This window comes from Engraulis encrasicolus, chromosome 14 (genome assembly GCF_034702125.1).
Source record: "Engraulis encrasicolus isolate BLACKSEA-1 chromosome 14, IST_EnEncr_1.0, whole genome shotgun sequence".
NCBI lineage: Eukaryota > Metazoa > Chordata > Actinopteri > Clupeiformes > Engraulidae > Engraulis > Engraulis encrasicolus.
The window spans coordinates 24,083,858-24,111,517 of NC_085870.1; the positions used below are offsets into that span (position 1 = coordinate 24,083,858).

General features: G+C 44.6%; 1 protein-coding gene across 1 annotated transcript; it reads left to right on the forward strand.

Moving 5' to 3' along the window:
• Positions 1-27,621, forward strand: rbm19 (RNA binding motif protein 19). Its single transcript, XM_063215267.1, has 24 exons — positions 1-210; positions 527-709; positions 829-951; positions 1,070-1,108; positions 1,216-1,468; positions 2,488-2,789; positions 4,037-4,102; positions 4,247-4,325; positions 4,683-4,754; positions 5,620-5,820; positions 8,705-8,835; positions 11,423-11,547; positions 13,964-14,060; positions 15,438-15,548; positions 18,063-18,263; positions 19,941-20,025; positions 20,933-21,132; positions 21,344-21,404; positions 21,856-21,935; positions 22,601-22,656; positions 23,699-23,818; positions 25,885-25,990; positions 26,306-26,426; positions 26,846-27,621. Exons 1-24 carry the CDS (start codon positions 175-177, stop codon positions 26,929-26,931), a joined length of 2,934 nt encoding a protein of 977 aa, XP_063071337.1. The 5' UTR covers positions 1-174; the 3' UTR covers positions 26,932-27,621.
• Positions 27,622-27,660: the final 39 nt, after the last annotated feature.

The following is a 27,660-nucleotide window of genomic DNA, read 5'->3' on the forward strand; positions in this document are numbered from 1 at the left end:
AGTTACCTAGTAGATCCAGCAGAGGGCAGTAGTTGTATTACAGAGGAACTGAAATCATAAGAAGCCGAGGTGACGTCACATTAAACATGGCGGCGATGTAGAGATCCCATGCTTGTTTGTTGACCATTTATTTTGAGAAATTGGAAAGGATTACTGGTATCTGTATTCGCCAAAATGTCACGACTCATAGTGAAGAATCTCCCGAATGGGGTAAGTGTCTTACAAATGAAAGAAAAAAGCTGAAAATAGAAATACCTCACTAGTTATCCTGTTGACGTGGTTTGTCAGTCAGTCCCCTGTTGTGTACCGTGGCATTTGCCATGCTACCACTGTAATGCAGCCTCTATTACTAGTGTAAGAAAGTATGCATAGTTGTGGTAAGCCGAAAACTCTGATATTATAGAAGTGGACGACATTGGCACTCCTCAAAGCCGTGGCTGTGTACGATAACAGACACGATTGCTAATCGTAGCAGCTAACTCTCTGACAACCAAGTTACATTGATCATGTATTGCCTGATTCGCAGATGAAGGATGAACGTTTCCGTACGATGTTCTCCGACTTTGGGACATTGACCGACTGCGGCTTGAAGTACACTAAAGAGGGGAAGTTTCGCAAATTTGGTTTCGTGGGTTTCAAGTCCGAAGAAGATGCAGAAAAGGCTCTGAAGCATTACAACAAGAGCTTTGTTGACACCTCTCGAGTGACGGTAATATTGATATTGTCTGTCAGCCCCTCTGCCTGTATCCAATTCCCAATCCATATTGTCTATGACCGAAGAACTAGATTTTTAACTCTGTGATCATAACGATGACTTTGGTGGAATAGGTTGAATTTTGCAAAGCTTTTGGAGATCCTGACAAGAACCGTCCCTGGAGTAAGCATGCACGTCAGCCTGCAGTGGAGAAAGCCAAGGAAGAGGAAAAACAGAAAGCCTTTCAAGCAAAAAAGGTGAGAGAATGTCTTTCTTGCACCGCTTTACATACACATTGTTCAAGTTAACTTACTCTTTCAGAAAAAAACCTGCACTGATGTCTTTTTTAATTGTTTCTTTTTTGATTCTCCTTAGGAAAAGAAAAAGGAGGTGGTCACCACCGTTTTAGGAGATGTAAGTTAAGCTGTTTGTTACCATAGATAATTTGTTTTCACTTTTTCTGTTCATAGGATGTATGTATTTATTTATTTCACTTATTTGATGTTGCCATCTGTTCACAGCTGGAGAAAGATGACAGCTTCCACGAGTTCCTTTCGCTGCACCAGAACCGAACTCAGCTGCCCACATGGGCCAACGACGCCATGGAAAAGCCAGCTGTCAAAGCAGCCGCCACAGCAAAGGATGCTGGGAAAAAAGACACAGCGGCGAAGAAGAAGACCACAGACGACTATTTAAACTTTGACTCGGACGAATCAGATGATGAAATGGACAATGAGGAGGAGGAGGAGAAAGAGATGGAATCAGAGAGTGGAGGTCTGCCCATACTTCACTAACATATCTATCTATCTATCTATCTATCTATCTATCTATCTATCTATCTATCTATCTATCTATCTATCTATCTATCTATCTATCTATCTATCTATCTATCTATCTATGTGCTTGTGCGTAGAAATATACACACATTATGTTATCATCAATGTGATTGATTGATTTATTGATTGATTGATTGATTGATTGGTTTACTGACAACTAGTGATGGCAGTCTGGCACAAGCGCGCCGGAACGTGTTTCAAACCATCAACTGCGAAAACCATTAAACCACTGTTCCGAAGTTTGCTTCAGTACGGGAAAACCACGTGATATATGACGTATGAAACAGTAAACTGGTTCAGTTTTCCGAAAGCAGCTGCAGTGTTTCGCGCTGCCACACGAACCAGCAGGCGCTCGCAAATGTGTTTGGCCTGTTGCAGAGCCGTCTGCCAGGTTGCAGTGGAGAGAATAGATATTTTATTGACTGTCATTAGGCCTATAAGTCCCACTTGATAGACAAGTAGACAACATTGTCATACGTTATGAATACAACAAGGAGAAGACATTAATGTTCAGCAACGCTTTATTCTGATCGCCCAAAAAATAGCCTAATAATAAATTAATAAATAAATAAATGTGGCATCGTAGCCTTTGTAATGTCGTCTACCTCAACTGCCTCATCAGTAGCCCAAAATGTCAAATGTCTGGAAGTTAGTGTGCAAAAGTATTAGCTCAGTCCAATATTGGGGGTAATGTCGCAGATGATGAGGGCACAACATCTCATCTTATCGAATTTAGCCCGTTTAATTGCAAACATGGCTTTTCACCAGGAGAGGGCCCTGTTACTGAATCTTCAAGTACTAACCCAATTTTTGAAGCAATGTGCCTAAATGGTTCAGAGCTTCAACAAAGCTTCATTGGCCCATCACTACTGACAACACATCAGCTTTTTCCTTTACAGGAGCACTGTTCTTCCCGTGGTCAAAATGTATTGTAAAATCTTTTCTGGTTACTTCCAGGTGCGCCCAAGGTGGCTCTCAAATCAGGCTTGTCTGACATGGATTACCTGCGCTCTATGATGGTGACTAAGCCTGAAATCAAGGACGATGATGATGATGATGATGATGATGATGATGATGATGAGGAGGAGGAGGATGAGGATGATGAGGAGGAGGATGAGGACGATGCCAAAGACGAGGCTGAAGAAAAGGGGAGTGGTGATGAAGAGGATGAGGTGGGACACGCCTCCTCCGCTCGTCATCAGGACAGTGCCTATGAGAGCGGAGAGGTGGACACTGACAAGCAAGACACAAGAGCACAGGTTTGGGTTTGGGTCTTTCTTTCTTGTCATTTGTTTGCTAAGAGTTAAGCTACATTCACACACATCACGCGCTTCTCTCTCACTCGCCTACTCGCCACTCGCTCATGGAATGTTCGCTAAGCGTTCCTGCGAGTTTAACAGACAAAAGTGAGAAGAGAGAAGAACTGTCAATAATCCAAGCTCTGCATTCCAATTGGCTTCTCGCATATTCGTTTCACTCGAAGTTAAAATAATTTTATCTCTGAATCCGCCCACATCGCATTGCCTGTACTCGCCTCGCCTGCTCGCCTTCTCGCTTCGCTGGAACACATAGACATTCTATTGACTTCACTCGCTGAGTGAGTAACTAGTAGCGATGTGTGTGAAGCCCGTTTAAGCCAAAGATATGCTTGCTGCAGGGTACGTGTGCGCAGGCACATTTCGTACTTGAACACGTTGCCATGCGAATTTCTTGTCAATTTTTGGCGCGGGAGAGCACCTGACACAAGTTAAGCTGACGCGTGTGTACGGTGCAATATTGACAAATCTGCAAGAGGGATGATCTTCCAAACTTCCATGTTGAAGTCGCAGTAGAGTCAAACAAATTGGAAAACATTAATGAGAGCTCTGTTCGCTGTCTGCCCCCTAGACAATACCTCCAGTTATCTGCGAAAACTCATTAATTATCATTTTATTCCTCACATTTTAGAATAAATGTATAATAAATGTAAATGTTAAATGTATCACCTACATTTTGTTGCTTCTATGCATATATTAGTTTAAATGCTTTGTCATTTATTCAACATGGGCTATGGTATTGAAATCAAACCCCTTAAAATCAAGAGGGCTTCGCGACCCACTGTGGATCTTTGGCGACCCATAGGTTGGGAACCACTGCCCTAGATAATACCTCCAGTATCGCGCAAAGTGCTCTGGTTGTCCTGAAGCAAGTATGTGCACTCGGTCGCATACGGTTGCATGCATAATTTAAGCACAGCAAACATATCTTATGTGTGATCCTATATGATTGAATTTTGAATTCCATCCATCCATCCTTATCCACCCATCCTCTGGAAAAAAAATGAAATGCCCATTATCTTATTCAGAACAATGTAACACAGCATTGCATACCTCAGTAAATACTTAAACACCAATACATTTTGATTTAATAATGAATGGACACGTTTGAAATATTGATGTAGATTGTGTATGTGTACAGACACCATGTTCTGTTTTAATTAATGATTGGGTGTCTTCCTTTTTTACAGATCTTTTCTCAATCCACCACTGAGTTTACAGTCAAGCTTCGTGGATGTCCTTTCAATGTCACAGAGGTAAATTAGTGCCAGAGCAAGCTGTGATCAATTTGTTGTGATAACCAGAAATGAACAATGTTAATGGCAAAACAATCTTGAGAAATGAACAATGTTAATATTGTAAATGGATTATATTTGAAAATGTTCTGATTCTTCTTCTAGAAACAAATCCGTGAGTTCATGACCCCTCTGAAGCCGGTGGACATTCGTATCGGGAAGAATGAAGAAGGACGCAATTCTGGTAAGAGCCACCACAGGTGACAAGGTTTGCACAATTTACCCATCTGCGATTTTCTTTTGCCACGGCGAAGTTCTGTTGCTGAATGCGAAAATGCTCTGCTCAGCGTTCGGCAAATGACCCGAGCCGGAATCGAACCAGGGTCGCCAGTGTAGCAGTCTAGTACCCAGCCGTTATGGCTGTCGGTTGGACCAACCGGGTAATTAATAGTAACCTGGTTCTCACGATGGTTGTTACCAACCCACAAAGTTTAATGAAGATGCACGAAGCGTGAGAGCCAGACTAAATGAATAGCACCTCTTTGGAAGATGGTTGGTTGCTTGGCTTCTCATGCGTGCCCATGTGATGTTCCCCCGGTAGGCTACGTATATGTGGACCTGCGCTCTGAGGAGGAAGTCGAGCGAGCACTTCGCATGAACAAAGACTACATGGGTGAGTGAAGTTCTCCCTCTGCCTGGCCTCCTCAGCGATTTTAAAATGACAGAGTATTCCAGACGAAAGTGAATTCATCACATACAAGGTTGGTTGTTTGTGAAGATATCCATTTATCCAGGTCATGATATCCATCCAATGAGTTAAGTTATAAGTAAGTAAGTGGACTACTCTGATGTTTCTGCCCTCATTTTAGGGGCTTCATCATCAGTTTAATAAAAAACAACCAGTTTCATCAGGTACTACCTGATAGTGTTTTGGGAATTAAGATAAACTGAAAAGTATTGTTGCCCATTGCTATGGTAGTATTACTTTATTTCTAATATTTTAATATTATCAAAAATATTCGACTATCTGCAGTGATGGGCAATCTGCATTCAGTAGCTAAAATCCCTTGTCACATACTGTATTCCAAATGACCTGTTTTTACCTGTCCAATTTGGCAATCGCCTGGTTGAATTGTACAGGTAAAGCCAGGCATTTGGAATATGTGGCAGTGGATTGTAAAGTTTCTTAATCCAGATTGTCCATCACTTACAATATGTCAAGACCTGGAGCCCATACTTAGAAACTGGCTCAGGATTAAACCAGGTTAAGTTAAGAGGTAAATTGTCTAATAGAAAAGCCTGGAGTACTCATTTTCTTTGAAATTATTCAAAGTACGGTGCGCCTGCTGTGAGTGGCAGCAAGTCAAGTAGCTCTGTGTTTTTTTTCTCTGTTTTTTAAAGTCTTTTTGTGTTTTTCTTCTTATCGCTTTCTCTACTATGCTGCTGGACACCTTAATTTCCCCCTGGGATCAATAAATTATACTCTACTCTACTCTTCTATACTAAAATGACCACTGTGCTATACTTGTTGGCCACAGGAGGGCGCTATGTGGAGGTGTTTCAGGTGAAGAGGAGGGACAAGAGGCCCTCGAAGCACGCTTGGCAGGAGAAGAACTTTGAGAGGCAGCTGAAGGACGATGAGGAAGAGGAGGACGTGTCCGAGTCAGGGAGACTCTTCATCAGGAACCTCCCGTACACGTGCACAGAGGAGGAGCTGACCGCACTCTTCAAGAAGCACGGTGCGATTTAGACACAAATGAATGAATGAAGTAAAGGATAGCACCTGTCCTGCGTACTGTCCTTCGCTTCATTCATACATTTATGTTTTTTGTGGGATTCAGCACCCAGTTAAGAACTGTTAAATTAGCCTATTTAGTCGATAGTGTGAGCGCGTCTTCTCCACTTTTGAAGATTTACACACACGCACACATGCACACACGCACGCACACACACACACACACACACACACACACACACACACACACACACACACACACACACACACACGAGTGATTCTCTAATTCGCCTACACTTTTAAGTCCGTGGATTTTATTTGGCAATTCCATTAACTATTAACTGCATCCAATGATGTTTTGGACATTAGAAAACATTTATCTTTCATATAATACAGAAAGTGTAGACATAGCATTATTTCCCTCAGCAAGAATGAATATTTAATACTGGTTTCGGGCGTTTTCATGCCGTCCTGTTTTCCAAATGTCAGATTCAGTCTTCATATTAGCATGTAAAGAAACTTGTTTTGCCCAAGACGATTGCAAATGTTGATTCACAGTAATCATCACAATATGACAAAACTGTCAGAAAGACCACTGTCCTTTCCATTATACATGAAATTTGCCATTTTATGTGTGTCCACGAAAACTGTGTTAACCGTGTCACGGTCTGAAACCTCCTCCATAAATCAGTAATGGTTTGGTCTTAGGCCATACGAATAACATCACGTGATGTCATAACCTCTTTGGCAGGATACGGGAAGACTTTTTGGTAAATTTTGAGCTCCATCCTTCCATAATTTAATCCATTCTTTTTCATGTTCTCATAGCGGGAAAATTGCCTGTCAACAGTGTTATCAACATATTCATAAGAATCTGAATTAGAAATCACATGTAGAAAAACACAGATAAAGCATACAGATACATGAATTGATTAATGTGTTGTGGTGGAACTTCTGAGGTCCTCAGTTAGCACAACACCATAAAAATGGCTGAAATGTCAACGGTGTTACCGTCAATGGTGTTACAATTAAGTATGACAGTCAGGGTTGCCAGATGAGGCTGATGATTTCCAGCCCAAAAAATAATCAAAATCCGCCCTAAAAACCCGCCCAGTTCTATTGATTTATATGGCAGTGGGAAGGTTTTTCTGATAGATGCCATTTTTACCCCCACACGGCCATCCTAAGCAGCCCAATTGGGCGGGAACCAGCCCAATCTGGCAACACTGATGACAGTTGAGGAGGAGTATGTTTTTGCCAATTTATATCCATATTGACAGACAAACAAACAAAATAATTTGTGTTCTAGGGAGATGGGTTTGTCTGCTCTGTTTTTTTCTCCTAAAAAAGTGCCGACTTGTTCCCCTGCACTGTTGACCGTAACACAGTTGAGTTACACCGTTGACTGTTTTGAAAGTGTTTTTGTGCTATTGATCCCTTATGTGTTGGAAAAATCCTATGAACATACACTAGGTATTATCTCTGGAGAAGGAAGTCTTGTGTAAGGAGGGTGACTATATTCAAATCAGACGTTACAGGGATTTATGATGAAAAATGTGTCAGTCTGTATCACACTGACTCATAAAATCCTACTTATGAAGCTCAACAATCACATTTTCTATATCAGTTGCACAGATTAATGACAACATTACTGCTAAGGGACATAAGCATTTTCAAACATATATTGTTTCAACTCTGTAGTATTTTTATATATGTTTGAAATGACATAGTATTTGTCCATAACACTGTTGACAAAATAATTAAGCAAATGTTCGCTTTCATTAGAGTATTTATCAAATGATTTAAGATTAAGCTTGGCAATTTGTTTGTTTGGAAACTTAAATATATACACTATGTAAACATCTAGGTCATTTAGTTGAAAAAAAATACTGATAATTGACATTTTGCTTTTGCCAAAAGCGTAGGGAAATCGTAGAATCACTCACACACACACACACACACACACACACACACACACACACACACACACACACATGTGCACAGAGGAGGAGCTGACCACACTCTTCCAGAAGCATGGTGCGCTTTATATACACGCGCACGCACACGCACACATGCGCGCGCACACACACACACACACACACACACACACACATACACATACACACAGTGTACTAGGGCTGCACGATTATGGGAAAAATCATAATCACGATTATATTATATAATCATGATTATTAGTCAGGATTATTGATTTTTGCTGAGTGTTTTAAAAAATACATTTAAATTAAAAAAAAATATATATAACCAAGAATTAATTATAAACGGGATGAGAAAAATAAAATAAATTGTAGTAATTATGTAAAAGGCAATAGTATGAAACTTAGGCGAACAGATTTCTGGCCAGAAACACCAGCCTTTCAGTATGTTCTGCCTTCAAGGACGCTCTCGAAGACAGGTCACTATTACCACGATTAAATCCCAATTGAAATCGTGATTTCGATATCACGATTTTTGATTATTTTCGATTAATTGTGCAGCCCTATAGTGTACACATTCAGACAAACAGTGCAGATATGTGTTATTGAATTGAAATCTTCAATACAGACCCAGAATGTTCCACATAAAACACATAAAAAAACATTTAAAAAACACATAAAACCAGACAGGTACATCACAAACTCCAATGAGCAAGTGTCTGGGCTGATACCAATACCAGTACTGTATCAGTATCGGTGCATCCCTAAATGCAATGCCCCCTGTCTGTGGTGCAATTTTAGTGCTATTGAAGTGGAAGCTAGTAGTTTGTCTTGAGGTCATCTTGTTCAAGGTCTTCTTGTTGAGGTCACCTTGATGGTACAAGGTCCTCCTTCCCGCCTGCTGCTGCTGCTGCTGCTTTCCTAATACAATGTGTCCTGTGTGTGTCATTGCAGGCCCCCTATCTGAGGTGACTTTCCCCATCGACAGCCTGAGTAAGAAGCCCAAGGGCTTTGCCTTCGTCTCCTATATGATCCCGGAGAACGCTGTGGCCGCCTTGGCCAAGCTGGATGGACACATCTTCCAAGTATGTTGTGGGATGTGGAACCAATTGATTGTGTGTCTGTGTCTGTGTCTGTGTTTCTGTGTGTGCACACATGCATGCATCTGTATGACTCATTTTCATGTCTCAATCCTACTCTCTGTGTGTATATCCGTGTGTGTCCACTTATCTGTGGGTTTGTCATGGTGGGATATTGCGATCTTATCCCAGTAATCTTGGTCATCTGATTGATTTTGATGTCTGAATTGTATGTCCATCTACTGTCACCGGCCACTTTATTATGCACACCTTGCTGCTACTGCTAGTAGTGGGTTGGACCCTCTTTTGTCTTCAGATTTGCCTTAACTGCCTGTAACACCACTGAGATCTGTTTCTGTGTTGCAACAAAGCTCATTTGATACTAAGTAGTGCTGCACAATATATCGAAAATGTATCGAAATCTCGTTATCACGAGTAGCGATATGCGTATCGTGGAAATTACCTAATTATCCCGAACAAGTAAAACATTCCAATCACTCGCTGAATGTCAACAAATGCCCAAGAACCCCTCCATGACCAAAGCCGAGCTCACACCGACTGACAAATTAGTGACAAGAAAAACATTTGGCTATATTTCTAAATATTGTTTAAGTATCGTTATCGAGGTATTGCGTGCTGTTATCGAGTATTGATTTTTTTTTCTGATATTGTGCAGCCCTATTACTAAGGGGCCCAAAATGTACCAAGAAAATTTCCCCCACACACCATTTCACCTTCAATCTGAGCCATTGATACATGGCAGGATGGATCCATGTTTTCATGTTGTTTATCCCAAATTATGGCCCTGACATCAAAGTGTTGTAGACTCCGCAGACCAGACAACATTTTTCCAATCTCCTGTCGTCCTATTTTGGTGAGCCTGTGCAAATTGTAGCCTCAGGGCCTCCGCACATCGGCTCCGACAAAGTTCGATTCCATTGTTTTCAATAGAACCCCGCACACTGGTGCCGATGTCCACGGACATTCGCCGATGTCGGCTAGCGATTAGAGACAAGTTCTATTTTGTCGGAGCTGCCCATTGACTGTCAATGCTATGTTCGTGTGAAATTGGGTTTGGGGGTCGGAATTCTGTCGGAAGCGAAAGTGCTCCGCAGTGCTGTCGGAGCCAATGTGCGGAGGCCCTCAGTGTCCTTTTCTTAGCTGACAGGAGTGGCACTTGGTTGTGGTCTTCTGCTGCTGAAGCCTGTCTGCATCGTTCGACGTGCTGTGTGTTCAGAGATGCTTGTCTGTATAGGGATTTACAAGTGATTATTTGAGTTACTGTTGCCTTTTTGTCAGCTCAATCCAGACTGGCCAATCTCCTCTAATCACTGACATCAACAAGGCATTTTCGCTCACAGAACTGCCACTCACTGGATATTTTGTTTTCTTTTGACAATTTTCTTCAAACCCTTGAAATTGTTGTGCGTGAATATCCCTGTAGATCAGAAGTTTCTGAAATACTCAGAGCAGCACGTCTGCCCTAATACCACCATGCTACGTTTAAAGTAACTTCAATCCCCTCCCTTCCCTAATGCTCAGTATGAACTGCAGCAGATCGTCTTGTCCATGTCCACATGTCTAAATGCATTGAGTTGCCACCATGTGATTGGCTGATTAGATGTTGGTGCAAAAGAGCAGTTGGGCATGTTTGCCAAAGTGGCATGCGCGTGCGCGTGTTCGCCCAGTGTGTGTGTGCGCGTGTTCGCCCATTGTGTGTGTGCGCGTGTTCGCCCAGTGTGTGTGTGCCTACTGAGTGTGTGTGTGTATACACCATGGCTGTCTACTGTGTTATTGTCCCTCTGACCATGGGGAAGATTCATTTTAAAGTAGCAAATACAGTATATGTACATTTCCCTTGTGTTATTACCTCCGCCAAGGAGGCAATGTTTTCGGTTGCGTTGGTTTGTCTGTCTGTTTGATTGTTTGTTTGTTTGTTTGTTTGTCTGTCTGTTTGTCAGCAGCATAACTCAAAAACAAATCAACAGATTTGGATGAAACTTTGTGGGTTTGTTGATAATGACCCAAGGAACAAGTGATTAATTTCTGGTGGTGATCCGGATCACAAACCGGAACCAGGACTCTTTTAAAGACTCTGTCACCAGAATAACTCAAAAACTAATCAACTGATTTGGACAAAACTTTGTGGAGCTGTTAGCAATGACCCAAGGAACAAGTGATTAAATGCTGGTGGTGATCCGGATCACGAACCGGAACCAGGACTTTTCAAAAGATTCTTCACCATCTAGACGCCCCCTAGTGACCAGAAATTGAATTGCGGGAACAGCACGAAAACAAGGCAGAAAGACTTAGGGTGTAACATGGTCAAATGTATCAAGTAGCTTCCTTGGTGGAGGTCTGCGCTCTCTGAGTGCTTCTAGTTTTAAAAATGTTGTCATCAATGCATTACGTAACGTACCGGTTTCCATATCTGTTTGTGTGTTTATGAATTGTGTGCTCGTGTCCTATGTTTGTGTGTGTGTGTAAGTTCATCTGTGTGTGCTCATGTTCTTCTGCTCATCTCCTCCCCTCCCCTCTCCCCTCTCCTCTCCTCTCCTCTCCTCTCCTCTCCTCTCCTCTCCTCCCCCCCCAGGGCCGCATGTTGCACCTCCTCCCGTCGCGGTTGAAGAAGGAGAAGGCTGAGGAGGGCCCCAGTGCTGCCGGCTCCTCCTCTTACAAGCGCCAGAAGGACGCCAAGGACAAGGCGGCCAGCGGCAGGTCTGCTTAGAGCGCTCTCTCTCCCTACCCTCCTCTCTCCCTCTCTCCCTACCTAGCTACCTACTACCTACCTATCTCTCTTCAGGTCTGCTTAGAGCTCTCCCTACCCTCCTCTCTCCCTCCCTCCCTACCTACCTAACCACCTACGTAGCTATCTAGCTACCTAGCTATCTACCTATCTCTCTTCAGGTCTGCTTAGAGCTCTCTCTCCCTTCCTTCCCTCTCTCCATACCTACCTACCTACCTATCTTTCTTCCTGCAGGTCTTCTTAGATCCCTCTCTCCCTTCTTCCTATCCTACCCACCCCAACTCCTTCATGTCCCCACCTCTTTCCTTCAGGTCTGCTTAGCTCTCTCTCGCTCTCCCTCTCTCCATCCCTCCATCCCTCCCTCCTATCCTACCCTCCTCCCTATCAGACTGACCTAGTGCCACCAGGATCAACAGCCCTCCCTACTTACCTCCTTCTTTCCTTCTCTCTTGTTGTCCAACTTTCTCTCCTTATCTCTCTCTCCTGTTCTCTCTCTCTCTCTCTCTCTTGCTCAGTCTGTGTCTACCCCTCTTTATCTGCTTCTTACTGAACTATCTCTCTCTTCTTCACACTCTTACTGGCTACCTCTCCCCTTCTCTCTTTTTTCTCTCTCTGTCCCTCTCTCTCTCTCTCTCTCTCTCTCTCTCTCTCTCTCTCTCTCTCTCTCTCTCGTATTGTCTTGCTCTCTCTCTACCTCCATCTTCCTCTAACTCTGTCTGTCTTCCTTTCTTCCTTGCTCTGTGTCTATCTTGTTTCTCTTTCTCTCTCTCTCTCTCTCTCTCGCTCTCTCTCTCTCTCTCTGTCTTGCTCTCTCTCTCTCTCCTCTCTCTTTCTCTCTCTCTCTCTCTCTCTCTCTCTCTCTCTCTCTCTCTCTCTCTCTCGTATTGTCTTGCTCTCTCTCTACCTCCATCTTCCTCTAACTCTGTCTGTCTTCCTTTCTTCCTTGCTCTGTGTCTATCTTGTTTCTCTTTCTCTCTCTCTCTCTCTCGCTCTCTCTCTCTCTCTCTCTCTCGCTCTCTCTCTCTCTCTCTCTCTCTCTCTCTCTCTCTCTCTCTCTCTCTCTCTCTCTCTCCTTCTCTCTCTCTCTCTCTCTCTCTCTCTCTCTCTCTCTCTCTCTCTCTCTTTCTCTCCCCAAACACACTCTTTCTTCTCTTTCCTCAGCCCACCTCTCCTAGGCTCCTCACTCCTCCAATGCTCTCCTCCTCCACTCCTCCACTCCTCCCTCAGCAGAGCTGCTGTCCTTGGCTCTACTGCCAGTGATGAACTACATTTAGCCTTACCCCAAAAAGCCAGTTAAAAACACGCACACACACACGCACGCACACACACACACGCACACAGCTGATGAATTGTGACCTCGAGGCAGGACCGCCGGCCAATTTCCTCCACCACAAACAACAACAATGTGCTTTTTCGCTGAACGCACTCCGGCTTCTTTGTGTTTTTCTTTTTTTCTCCCCCCATAGACTCTAGAGTCTCTTAATTGTTTTGGCCCGATAAGCACAGCACACTAAAGAAAACAAGCGAGCGAGAAAGAAATGGGAAGAGGTCAGAGGTGTGCATTATTCAAAGGTCTCCTGGTGCGGTGGTGGTTGTGTCCGTAGTATATTATCCTCATAACCTGTCGGGAGGGACCACAAACAAACGGCTATTCTTTACCTGCCCTGGCCGGCCGTGCGCAACCGACCTGCTGCATTGTTTGGGGGGAGGAATGAGGATTTGGGGAGAGTAAACAGGGTTGTGTGCGTGCGTGTGTGCGTGTGTGCGTGCGTGCGTGCGTGCGTGCGTGCGTGCGTGCGTGCGTGCGAGAGAGATGGTGTGTGTGTGTGTGCGAGAGAGAGATTGTGTGTGTGTGTGTGTGAGAGAGAGAGAGAGAGATTGCGTGTGTGTGCGTGCGTGCGTGCGTGCTTGCGGGCTTCCCCGTGTCCTCATCACAGTATAGTTTGGGTTGAGTGTCTCTCTCATCATCACACGGCCCACCCGGCCACTGAGGCCAGACTCCTTTAGAAAAGACTTCAGCCCACTAGAACACAAACACACAAACAGAGCAGAGCAGAGCAAAGGAAAACAAAACGAATAGACGAAAACCACCTCCCTCAGCTTCTGATGAAGTATAGTGTTGGGTCTAGACTAGAGGAATCCCTCACCCAGCACTCTCCTGTCTGACTCATCTCAATGTGTGTGTGTGTGTGTCTGTGTGTGCGTGTGTCTGTGTGTGCGTGTGTCTGTGTCTGTGTGTCTCTGTGTGTCTCTGTGTGTGTCTGTGTGTGTGTGTGTGTGTGTGTGTGTGTGTGTGTGTGTGTGTGTGTGTGTGTGTGTGTGTGTGTGTGTGTGTGTGTGTGTGTGTGTGTGTGTGTGTGTGTGTGTGTCGCATCCCTTCCCATCCAGCACTCATAACTGGAACACTCTCTTCCTGGGCACGAGTGCGGTGGCAGATGCCATCGCCGAGAAGTACAACACAACCAAGAGCCAAGTGCTGGATCATGTGAGTAAGACTGCAACACACACACACACACACACACACACACACACACACACACACACACACACACACACACACACACACACACACACACACACACACACACACACACACACACACACAGGCATTAGTCAATTTATTTTTTTTAATACTAAGGGGGGCGTTGTCAGTCTTATGATGATGTCAAGGGGGCGTTGGGAGGCTTGTGATGAGGCCAAGGGGGCGTGTCTTCCAAAAAGGTTGAGAACCACTGGTATATAGTCTGCTGGTGAGAAGTACTGTAGTGTTTAATGGCCCAGTGAAACACTGTCTCCTAATTACTAGCCGGCCGCTCTTCATTTCCTAGCCCAGTAAATGTGCTAATTGGAGGCCTGATGCAACATTGTCTTATTTCTCACAACCACATGTCCACTAAAGTAGACTAGTTCCACAGAACCGCTCCAACCCCTCCCAAAAAATACACAAACACACACAACAAAATAGACACACACACACACACACACACACACACACACACACACACACACACACACACACACACACACACACACACACACACACACACACACACACGCACACACACACGCATACCTTTCCTCACTTTTGTTAGTGTAACCATAGCTGTGCAGTGGAAGTTGAATATCGCATATCAACACCGTTCTTTTATCCATTTCTCTGAAAAGCCGATTCAGTTTCTTAGCCAGGTGCTGAAATAGCCTTTGATGGACTATTGTGACCGTGTAAATGGAGCATGAGAAAAAGAAAAAGAAGACTTGCTTTAGAAGTTCTCTGTTACCTTAAATGGGGTATTTATTATGCCTTAGAAATATCTCATCTTTTTGCCATTCTCTTGTTTTTGTGGTCGTGACTCGTGATCGATTTTGTTGACCGAAAGAAAATGAGCGTTTTGTGTTACGTTTTCAACATGTTTTCTTTGGAGAAGTGAAGTGAAAATGATGGCTTGTGTGTGTGTTCGTGTTTGCGTTTGTCTGTGTGTGTGTCTGTGTCGGCTTATGTTCTGTGTGTGTGTGTTGTGCATATGTGTGTGTGCTTATGTGCATTGCGCACGTTTATGTGTGTTTGTGTGTATTGCGCACGTTTGTGTGTGTGGGCGTGTTTGTGGTTGTCTGTATTGTGCGTGCGTGCGTGTATTTGTCTGTATTGTGCGCATGTATGGGTGCGTACGTGTGTATATTTGTCTGTATTGTGCGTGCGTGCGTGCATGTGTGTGTGTGTGTGTGTGTGTCTGTGTGTGTGTGTGTGTGTGTGTGTGTGTGTGTGTGTGTGTGTGTGTGTGTGTGTGTGTGTGTGTGTGTGTGTGTGTGTGTCTGTATTGTGTGTGTGTGTGTATGTGTGTCCATCTCCTCTTGTGTCCTTCAGGAGTCATCAGGCAGTCTTGCTGTGCGCATGGCCTTGGGGGAGACCCAGATAGTGCAGGAGACACGGCAGTTCCTGCTGGACAACGGCGTCAGCCTGGATGCCTTCAGCCAGGTAAGCACACACACACACACACACACACACAAGGAGGCCCGCATGCACACACGCACACACACACACAAGGAGGCCCGCATGCACACACGCACACACACGCACACACACGCCATACCTGCCGACCATTACGCATTTTGTGTAGCAGATACGGATTTTGACATCAAACTACGGCGCTGTCACTTCAAAATACGGGAAAAACCAATAGCAAAGTGTTTTCACGGGCCCTTATATTATATTTCTCTGTAGACTTACAGCCAGAGCCGTAGATATGGCTCTGCTTCCAACTCTCGCGCTGGCCTTTCCATTGGCCAGCAACGTGTGGGGGGGAATATTGACCAATCAGAGCGCTGGTCTAGGGGTCTTCATTTGTTGTCGCTCCGCTCGAGTCGAGGTATCAGCTGCAGATAGAAAGTTTGCTTCGAAGACACTCAAGCAGAGAGACTACTCCTATAATCTCTGACACAAGTGTCCTCCTCCTGTCATCATATATTATCCATCTTGGTGGCTGTCGCTGTAGTTTTACAAGTGAGCACCGCCAAAATCACCGTTTCAAAGGTAAATGGGCTTTGAGAAAGGTAGCCTCAATGGGAATAGTGAATTGCGTCCAGTTGCTAAATCCGTAAACTTATGAAAATAAATAAAGCTCGAGGTCTGTCGTCCTGAACATAATGGTTCACCCAATGTTTCGCCGTATTTGACGGCAATATGTTGGTACTTTTTTTGATATTGGACCGAAACGAGATTACTTCCGAATGAGAAAATGTGGTCGACTGCTGACTATACTGCGCTATAAATTAGCAGATTAGCAGCGAACTAAATTCGGTTTCCCTTTGCGTCGGATCATTTTAACTGGGGGAAATAAAGCGATAGTAGTTCTAATAGTTCTAACGGTTGTGCTCGGAGTACATCTAATCTACCATGACACCGTATAAAGACATAGGAATACTGGAGTCGTTGCCCATTCTGTGAACAGGTGTAACAGGTATTGTGCGTCATACCAAAATATGCATGACTCCACGACTAGAACTATCCGTAATCACGTATGGCAATCTATTAATAAAATATATTATCCTGTCATCATGTATGTGCAGAACACTGAACAATAGCCAACTCATGACGGCAAATGAGGGTAGATAGGCCAATATGTAGAGAAGTGGAAAAAAGAAGCGTGCATGCACCTCAAAAGTTACTGTGGAAGTTCCAAGTGGCCATTAGCCCTCGTCCATCAGTAGAGCCCATTGACAGTAAATAGAATGTACTGTCAATGGTAGAGCCACATGACGTGTAGGCTACTGAATGGATGCAAGTGTGATTTTGATGTTAGCCTCCAAGGTAATAATATTAACCTGATATTATCCTAGCCTAGATAACACCTGTCTTTATCTTTTTCTCTACAATCTGCTGATACTTCTTCACAGTAGGTGACAACATCACCATTTATTAATATTGGGTGAAATGATGTAAGAATCATTGCAATTCAACTTTTTGTTCATAAAAATCACTGAAATGCATCTGTATTATATAATCAAATTATACATTTCCCTACATATACCTTCTACAGCCAAAAAATAATAAGCAAATGCTTCAATTTCATACTCGATTCCAGCTCCTTAACACCCCCCAAGTGACCAAATGCTCTGTTTGGCTGGTACATAGGATAACTTACTAGCCAGACTGGTGGTATGTTTGACTTGTAAGATTAACAGCCATATACATTTAGAGGCCTGAATTCCAGCACACTATACCATAGCATTTTATTGGTGTCATGGTGTGAAACAAAAAAAACATCTTCCATGAAAGTTTAATAATGTATGGTAGTTCAAAGTACTGTGAAGAGCAAGATAATCTGGTGAAATTGCCAGATACACGGGATGTTAGGCTAAAATGCATTAAAATGCAGGAAATTGCATCTAAGAAAAGCAAATTTTTCCTGGGAGAGGACCCCTACTCCCCCTGCCTGAATGAAGTGTCCCATATTTTCCCCCTTGACATTTGGCAACCCAAGGTGTGCAAAACAAAGTAGCCTCTCAGAGATGGGCCCGCCGGCGGCCCATGGTATCGCGCTGCATTGACCACATTTTCTCACTTGTAGGTATTTGTTGCGCCGTGAATTGCCGCGCCGCGATAAATTGCTACTCAAAAAAAAAATTCAAGGTTGGCAGGTATGACACGCACACACACACAAGGAGGCCCGCATGCACACACACAAACGTACACACACACACACACACACACACACACACACGCACCTTTTATTCATCACCAGTGGTCATGCATCATGCTGCTTTCCCCAAGTCACACTGAGTGTGCCAAAACACATCCCCACACTGAATGTTGTGAGTGTGTGTGCACACATTGTGTGTATATTTACCCGTGCTTGTATGTCCCTATTTGTCCAGGCGTCAGGGGAGCGCAGTAAGTGTGTGTTGTGTGTGTGTTGTGTGTGTGTTGTGTGTGTGTTGTGTGTGTGTGTGTGTGTGTTGTCTGTATATTCATCTGTGTGTATCCATCCAGGCGTCCGGTGAGCGCAGTAAGAGTGTGATCCTGGTGAAGAATCTCCCGTCGGGGGTGCAGGCGTCGGAGCTGGAGGCGCTCTTCTCCCCGTTCGGCTCGCTGGGACGCGTGCTGCTGCCCCCTGCTGGACTCACCGCCGTCGTCGAGTTCATGGAGCCCACCGAGGCCAAACGCGCCTTCACCAGGCTCGCCTACAGCAAGGTGTGTGCGTGTGTGTGCGTGTGTGTGCGTGTGTGTGCGTGTGTGTGCGTGCGTGCGTGCGTGCGTGCGTGCGTGCGTGCGTGCGTGCGTGCGTGCGTGCGTGCGTGCGTGTGTGTGTGTGTGTGTGTGTGTGTGTGTGTGTGTGTATAGGGCTGGGGCTTATACTAAGAATGTGGTTAAGAGGTAAATCATCCTCCAGTTCCCAGGCTCTTCTATTAGATGATTTACCTGCTGGGACCCTTTCTGTCTATTGTTATGTCTACCCATATTTATATTTACTGTATGTACCTTGCTGTTGTGTGCTTATCAATTGTATGTATTTGATGTTGGGGATATGTCATGAAAAATTCCTCTCGACTACGTCGACATGGCAATTAACTTCTTGGACTTGAACTTGAACTTACCTCTTGACTTAACCTGGTTTACTCCTGAACCAGCTTCTTGGTATATGACTCCAGGCTCTTCTATTAGATGATTTACCTCTTAACTTCACCTGGTTTACTCCTGAACCAGCTTCTTGGTATGGGCCCCTGGTCTTGTCTGGTTAACACGAGAGGAGCTCACAAGTGAGACGATCTCTAGTTGTCTGGAGGCTACTAATGCAATTTCTCGTAAGAAAGGTGTGGTTATGTTTGCCCATGGTCGTTTATTGAGCGTTACCAATGTGTCATTTGGCATATACGTAGCCCATAGCCAGTCATGTCAGTTGTATCTATTTAAACAGACACAATCTTTCCGCCCCTCCCCGCTCTCTGATTGGGGCCCAAGATGGTGTCCTCGCTAAGGAATAGAATCCATCCATGCTGTCTATCAGATCGGAACTGTTGTGCAAAGCAGCATGGGATTTCGCGTGTGCGTGTGCGTGTGCGTGTGCGTGTGCGTGTGCGTGCGCGTGTGCGTGTTATGTATTTTGTGTGCTTTGGTGTGCATGCCTGTGTGTCTTATGTGTGCATATTGGATTACATTAGAGCTTCTCTGTTAAGGAAAAACAGAAGACGAGGTGTTTGTTGGTAACTAGGGTGGTCTGGCCATTGTGGTTTAGAATTTTTTCGGTTGTATTATAATTGGAAGTCAATGCAAGTGTGTGTGTGTGTGTGTGTGTGTGTGTGTGTGTGTGTCTATGTGTGTGTCTATGTGTGTCTCTGAAGGTGTCTGGGTGTGTGTGTGCTTAATTGTGTGTGTGTGTCTCACTGTGTACATGCTTGTGTGTGTGTTAAAATGAGAAGGTGATGAAATCTTTTGCTTTCATGAGTAACACCTCCAACCGAATCTCTGCCATGTTCCAGAGCATAGTGCTTAAGAGCTTGATATTGTCACCTGCCCACTAGCCAAATGCAGTTCAAACCTGGATGGCTATGGCCGGTAATCATGTCCGTCTCACTGGTCACTTTGGCAGGCCGCTTTTTCTTGGATATGACACACCAAAGTGGCGGTGCATCAATCGTATTTAAGTAAAAAAAAAAAAAAAAGCATTTGCATTTAATTAGCATTTTTGTATCATGTTTAAGAAATATGGCTAGTAGAAATGCTCAATGGCTAGTTACTGAGGAATAACTTGCCTTTAGCCACAAGTTAAAAAAAAAAAAAATGGTTGAAGTGATACTGCATGGTCTCTGGAAATAAGCCTGCTGGTCCCATACGATTCCATAATTCAGTTGCTTCTCTGTCCTGCTCCAGTTCCAGCATGTCCCGCTGTACCTAGAGTGGGCCCCCACCGCCGTATTCACCAGCCCCGCTCAGGCCAGACGCAAGAAAACAGCAGGTGTGTGTGTGTGTGTGTGTGTGTGTGTGTGTGTGTGTGTGTGTGTGTGTGTGTGTGTGTGTGTGTGTGTGTGTGTGTGCGCATGCGTGTGTGCGTCTCTACCTTTTGTCTACATTGTGTGTGTGTGTGTGTGTGTGCGTGTGTCCGTGTGTGTCCGTGTGTGTCCGCTGATGCCTCTGCCTTGGCATTGGTGCCACTTCTCAGCACCTGGCCCCTTCAGCTGCCCCTGTGGCACTGGGGAGATGGACAGCTGCCCCAGGGCACCACGCACACAACATGTTTATTTCATGGAGGCCAGTGGAAATCAACTGAATAAGTGCATGGACATAAATATGTCACATGAACATTACTAAATAAATAAATAACATCAGGGCTGTAGTACTCGTCTTGGACTTGTCTTAGACTCTACAAAGGTGGACTTGACTACAGCCCTGAATAACATATTGAATAAGTAGATGGACAGGACATGCTGATGTCTCATAAACCTCAGTAAATAAATAACATACTGAAAAAATATACAGTTTTAAATAAAACAATATTGAGTTATTGCCGTAGGCAAGTTTGCCAGGTGATGACAAATACTCCCTTAGGTCCACTCTCTCTCTCTGTCGCTCTCTTTCTCTTTCTCTGTCTCTCACTCTCTCTCTCTCTCTCTTTCTTTCTTTCTCTCTCTCTCTCTCTCTTTCTCTCTCTCTCTCTCGCCATCTGTCTCTCTGTTTGTATGCGTGTGCGCGGCGCGTGTCTGCCTGTATGTCTCTATACTGTGTGCTGGAGTGTGTGTGTGCACGTGTGTGCCAGTGTGCTTGCCTGCATGTCTCAATGCTCTGTGCTGCCTGGAGGCGGTGCTCCTTTGTAGCTGTGGCCCCTCTCACTCAAGCCTTTCATGTGTCTCTCACCGGCCCCTCAGATGTGCCGTCCCCAGCCAAATCCTCCACACCTGCACCGAGTGCAGAGAAGAAGCCTGAATCGGGCACGGAGGAGAAGAAAGAGGAGGAGGAGGAGGAAGAGGAGGAGGAGGAGGAGGAGGAGGAAGAAGAAAGCGCCCCAGGTGCGACACTCTTCATAAAGAACCTCAACTTCAGCACGACGGAAGAGATGCTACAGCAGGTGAGGAGAGGAGGAGAGAGGAGGAGAGGAGAGGAGAGGAAGGCAATTTTAGTTCTGCGCTGTCTGGATGGCTGGCTCGTTCGTCAGTTTTGTGGTCGTTAGCGATGCCAGGAACGATCTTAAAAGTGGCTTTGTTGTTTCATTCTCTCTCTCTCTCTCTCTCTCTCTCTCTCTCTCCCCCCCCCTCCCCTCCTCCTTCTGACACTTGCAGACGTTCTCCAAATGTGGAGAGATAAAAAGCTGCACCATCTCCAAGAAGAGAGACAAGACCGGTGAGTCCCACATCCTCTCGCACTCTCTCTCTCAACTTATTTTTTTTTTATTTAGCTCAAGGGCCTACCTAGGAATGAGGCTCCCTTTCCTCTCAACCGTGTCAGACAAATTGGTTCATTCATCTCTCTCTCTCTCTCTCTCTCTCTCTCTCTCTCTCTCTCTCTCTCTCTCTCTCTCTCTCTCTCTCTCTCTCTCATTCACTCTCTCTCTCTCTCTCTCTCTCTCTCTCTCATTCACTCTCTCTCTCTCTCTCTCTCTCTCTCTCTCTCTCATTCACTCACTTTCTGATGCTTTCTCCTCCCCCCTCCTCCTCTCTCTCTCTCTCTCTCTCTCTCTCTCTCTCTCTCTCTCTCTCTCTCTCTCTCTCTCTCTCTGTCTCTCTGACTCTGTCTCTCTGTCTCTCTCTCTCTCTCTCTCTCTCTCTCTCTCTCTCTCTCTCTCTCTCTTCAGGTAAATTGCTATCGATGGGCTATGGCTTTGTGGAGTATCGTAAGCCGGAGGCAGCTCAGAAGGCCATGAGACAACTGCAGGTATGACTGTTAACTCAATTTGCCAAAGAACGAGTGTCACCCTAAATGTAAAATGAAGACATGTAGTGTAGTGGTGTCTGTAGCACAGAGGTTGGAGCACATCGCCTCAGTCCACAAGATCACAGTACCCGGCTAAGCAGCTTGTGGGGGGCTGCAATGGAGCACATTGTGATGTTGATGCATATGTGGACCTACATGATGCATATAATGTGCATTGTTACAGTACATGTACATCTTTAGCCTTTTATGGAAGTGAAAAGTGTGATCACAGCACAGAGAAGTACTCATAAGGCCCTTCCCTGGGGCGTTATTGCCTTAACACCTTCCATCGAGATGTTGCAAAGTCGCAAAATTGATTTGTCTGATCTCGTTAGAATTTGAAATGTCCTAGATGGCTTGCTTGGCCAGACGATTGGAGTTTCAGAACTTTTAGTATGGGCAGGCTGAGGCTGCAGTAACACCACCCAATGTAATATCACAGTGTCTGATCCAATGAGTCCAGTTTCTTGTGACGTTGACACATTCCTCTCTCTCTCTCTGTCTCTCTGTCTCTCTCCCCCCCCACCCCTCTCATCTCTCTCTCTCTCTCTCTCTCTCTCTCTCTCTCTCTCTCTCTCTCTCTCTCTCTCTCTCTCTCTCTCTCTGGGTGGTTGCCTGCCCCTCAGCACTGCACAGTAGAGGAGCACAAGCTGGAGCTGAAGCTGTCTGAGCGCGCCACCAAGTAAGACCATCACACACACACACACACACACACACACACACACACACACACACACACACACACACACACACACACACACACACACACAGGGCTGTGGCCACCTTGTCCTATGTGATGAGCGTCCCCTTCTGACCCGGTGTCTCTCAGGTCACAGGAGCATATTGTACTTGTCTGGCAAATCAGACCGTCCCGTCCTGACGAAGTAAACAGTGTCCTCAGAACACCTTCAGACGCCCACACAGCTTTATAGAAACACAGCCTAAATGTGTCACAAAAACAATGTACAGAGTTAAAAAAATAGCCAAATCGCTCACAGAAAGATTTTGTTTGGCTACAGTGGATCCTGATGCGTTGTGATCATTTTGACGTACAGTGTCACAAAGTGGGCATCTACCGTACCTGTGTAACGTTATGTACCCATCGGTGTGGATTTTAATGTTAACGGAGGACCGAAATGCGAGTCAGATTATCAGATCATAGCCTGCATTTTTCCGTATGCTGTGCCGCATTACACTTCAAGACGGATTTCAATGTGATTCTTGCTTGCAGGGGCGGATTATGGTTCCATGGGCCCCTGGGCCAGAAAACAGGAAAGGCCCCCCTCAGTGGGCGTTGCTAGTGTACAAAATGATTAAGGGTTTAAGGCCAGCTGTAAGAGTCTAGGTGGGGTAATCCTCTGCGAAATGTGTTGGTAAATATATTGGTTTAAAGTGTGATTCTAATGCAAAATTACCTCTAGACTTGATAGGCCTGTGCAGTTCATTACATTACATTACACTTCACTTAGTTGACGCTTTTCTTCAAAAGTGACTTCAAGTCAAGTCGGCTTTATTGTCAATCTTATGACTTAAAGTTATTTATGTACTAGGTATTAGTTACAGTCCCTGGAGCAATGTGGGGTTAGGTGCGTTGCTCAAGGGCACTTACGCCATGGATGGAGGTGTTGGTCAGGGTGGGATTTGAACCGGCAACTCTCTGAACCACTCTAACCACTTATCCGTGGCTGCCCCAGTAATCTGTCTCTGTTTGCCTGCTCCTTCAGATCATCGGGTGCAGTGAGCTCGCGGAAGAAGCAGACGGCCAAGAAGCAGACCACGTCCAAGATCCTGGTGCGCAACATCCCCTTCCAGGCCACCAATAAGGAGCTGCGAGAACTCTTCTGGTTAGCACTTCATTTGCATACCACTACTGCTACTACTACTACTACTAGTACTACTACTGCTACTAGTACTACTACTTCTACTTAATCAGGGTTTGATATTGGCACCTGCCAACCGTCCAAATGCTGCGCAAACCCTTCTGGTTAGCCCTTCATTTGCATACTATAACAGCTACTACTACTAGTACTAGTGCTGCTACTAGGGGGTGTCACGGTATGAAAATGTAACCTCAGGGTCATTATGACCAAAAGTATCACGGTTTTCGGTATCATCACTGTAATTTTGAAAAGTTGTCAGTACTTTTTACCACAGTTTAACGTATATTGGTTATCGAGAAACCCTTAGCTACTACTTCTTAATCAGACGTTGGCACCTGCCAACCGTCCAAGTGCTAGTGAAACATGGCTGTAGCTATTACTGTAGTAAATATTGCAGTCTCACTACGTATACTAGCCACTTTGACAGGTAACTTGTTCTTTGGGGTGGCAAATCACAGTGGTTGCACCAGCTGTTATTTAAATTCAAGAATGTCCAAAGAAAAGAAAAAGCTCATTTCAGTTCTTTGCATATTTGCAAGTGGTTGTTACAAGCCTCACAGCCTGTATGAATGGGGGGTTATGATGTATTGGCATGTACTATATCCCTATATATTTTTAAATATACAAATAAGTATAATATGTGTTACATTGTAATGTGTAGTAGCCTATACATTACAATGTGTGTATTAATGTGTAGGGTCCTTTGTTCTTTCGATGTCTTTTTTAAGTTGATGGAGATTACTTATTGACTGCCTTAAGAGCTTTTGTGTGAATCCATTCGTAGCCTTGCTGTTCAAGCTCACCAATTACTGATGAGAGAATTTGACCAAATAATGCAACAATAATGTACTTACTAAATGGGACATGGAAACTAAACATTTCCCCGTTTATAATGTCCGTTTCTTTTAATTTAACCTACGAGTTCATTAATTAGCCAATGTAGCATCACATTTTCTCATTCTTTTTCCTACAAAGAGCACTCGACATGAAAGCACTAAAAGGCTAGACACACTGCTAAAAATGAACACTGCTTCTCATTTTGTAAAGGAGCACTTTTGGAGTCCTTTTTGTTGGCTTTTTCAAGCCTTAAATTAGACAGGATAGTTTTGCAGAGATGATGGGAAGTGAAGTGGAGAGAGATGGGGCATGGTTGGGAAATGACTCGGACTCGAACCTGGATCCCTATTGGAGTGGGCAAAAGAATCGTCAAGAAAATGCATCGTGATACTTGTTTTCACGATATACTGCATCGATTCATGGCAATGAATTTGCCAATGGTTCATTTTGTTCAGTAGAGTCTGGAATATTTCTGTTGTAATGGAAGCTCTCTTCCATATGCTAAAATGCTTAAAAAAAATGACTTGAACTCTATTCAAAGCACTCTCCTTTGAGTCAAGGTAGTTGGGGTATTTAAAAACTCTTTATTTTACGTTGGGTTAAACATGTTAAAAATGCTTAATAAAATGAATTGACTTATGAATGCTACACAGCAACTAACAAATGAGCTGTATTTTTACACATTTACTGAAGTGAATATTGCAATGCATCATGATAAGATCGCATCGTGGCATGTGTATCGTGATGTGCATTGAATCACGAACCCTTGCCAATGCACACCCCTATTCCCCATGGGCATATAAGCCCATAAATGGTCAGGTGGTGCCTTAGCACACTGTGCCACAGTATCCCCCTATTCCTTGAAGCATATCCTAACTTGCTCTGCTCTCAGAAGCAAAAGACAACAGTTTTTTAAAGACGACACTATTTTTGGTATTTTTAATAAGGTGCCACCTTTAAAGGTTTTGAACTTTTTAAAATGTATTGATGTGACCAAACTTATTTAATGTATTTATTCAATTATTTATATCATTGTTGATTTTTAATTTGAGGCGAATTCTATTATCTGTACTGGCCATGAAATAGCCACAGCTGCATATTTGGCCATAAATGTAAACAAACAAACAAACCCCCTATTCCTTGAACGTCTATTACACTGTTACAATAAGTTGCCTTTCTCCCTCCCTCACCAGTACGTTTGGGGAGCTGAAGACGTTGCGTCTGCCCAAGAAGGCCAGTGGCACCGGCTCCCACCGTGGCTTTGGCTTCGTGGACTTCATCACTAAACAGGACGCCAAAGTAAGTACACGTTCCTTCTTTGTCCTTTTCTCTTTCCCTCCAACCATCTGTGTGCCACATGTCTGTCAAACCTGGAACACACAGAGGGGTTGGGTTTTTGTTGTGTTATTTCACATCAATTTGTTGGTTATTAGCAGTCTCTCGCATATAACAACACCTTCTCCCAATCCCTTCTCCCTCTCTGTCTCTCTCTCCCTCCCTCTCTCTTCTCCTCTCTTTCTCCCTCTCTCTCTCCTGTCCCTCTCTCCCCCCCTCTCTCTCTCCTCTCCCCTCTCTCTCCCCCCCTCTCTCCTCTCCTCTCCTCTCCCCTGGTAGAAAGCGTTCAGGGCTCTGTGCCACAGTACCCATCTGTACGGGAGGCGTCTGGTTCTGGAGTGGGCCGACACTGAGGAGACTGTGGACTCCCTACGCAGGAAGACGGCTCAGCACTTCCATGGTACACACACACATACATACACACCCAAACACGCACGCACGCAAACATGCCCGCACGCACGCAAACACACACGCGCACACACACGCACACACACGCACACACACGCACACACACACTCTTGCTTGTGTACTCACACACTGTGTTTCTTTCTTTCCTCTCATTCAAGCATTCCCACCATGTTCTGCTCAATCTCCTCAGATTTTTTGTTGTTGGCCAGAATCCATATTTAGCCTCTTTGTATGTCTGTTCGTGTGTGTGTGTGTGTGTGTGTGTGTGTGTGTGTTTGTGTGTGTGTGTGTGTGTGTGTGTGTGTGTGTGTGTGTGTGTGTGTGTGTGTGTGTGTGTGTGTGTGTGTGTGTGTGACTGCGTTTGTGTGTACACTTGTGTGTGCGTGTGTGTGTGTTTCTCTCTCCTCCCAGACGCCCCAAAGAAGAGGAAACAGTCTCAGGTGATGGAGGGCATTATGGAGCAGATGGAAGTGGGGGCAGAGGACGAGGACGAGTGAGGGAGGGAGGAGAGGAAAAGAGAGAGAGAGAGGGAGCGAGGGAGCGAGTGACTGAGTGGAAAAGTGATGGAGGGAGGGAAAGAAAGAAAGAAAGAGAGGGAGAGAGCTGGTAATGGGACTTCTGGGGACAGGACAGTCCACACTGACCACAAAAAGGGACTCCTCCTGTTGGACCACACTTGGTGATTTGAGCAGGTGGCCATGTTTGCCTCCCTGTCTTCACCAGGGCTCATTTTCCTCCCTCTGTTCACCTGTGGCCTCACTTTTCAACTGCAATGTGATGTCACTGGGAACAATGAAGGCTACTGTACTGAGATGGCCTCCGAGTCTAAGTCTGGCTACACACATGCTTCAATAAAGTGTCAGTCGTGTTTGAAGAGTACTGAGCGGGACTAAGGAGTGAGCTTTTGAGAACATAATCTGAGTATCTGAGGACATAACGGCAGACTAATGATACAGAATAATGAGACGATCATGAACTTTTAAGTAGCTGCCCCATTTGTCCCCTCCAACACAAATCTCTGGCAATTCACACCATGAATATTTCATGTGATGAGACTTTTGGTTGTTCTTGTAAAAAAAATATTGTATTATGTTTTATGTAAACTAAATAAGTGGCTTGTATCAGATTTGGGGGGGTTCTGTAGATTGATACCTTTGTGAATTAAATATGTTTTAATAACTTTTTAATGGTCTTTGTTCTTTGTCTCCTGAAAGGGCTCTGTCATG

Excerpts from the sequence above, each read along its gene's own strand:
- rbm19 (XM_063215267.1), top strand. The coding sequence starts at position 175 with ATGTCACGACTCATAGTGAAGAATCTCCCGAATGGG. Across the intron at positions 4,103-4,246 it reads GTCCTTTCAATGTCACAGAG|AAACAAATCCGTGAGTTCAT; the intron begins GTAAATTAGTGC and ends TTCTTCTTCTAG. Across the intron at positions 26,427-26,845 it reads GACGGCTCAGCACTTCCATG|ACGCCCCAAAGAAGAGGAAA; the intron begins GTACACACACAC and ends CTCTCCTCCCAG.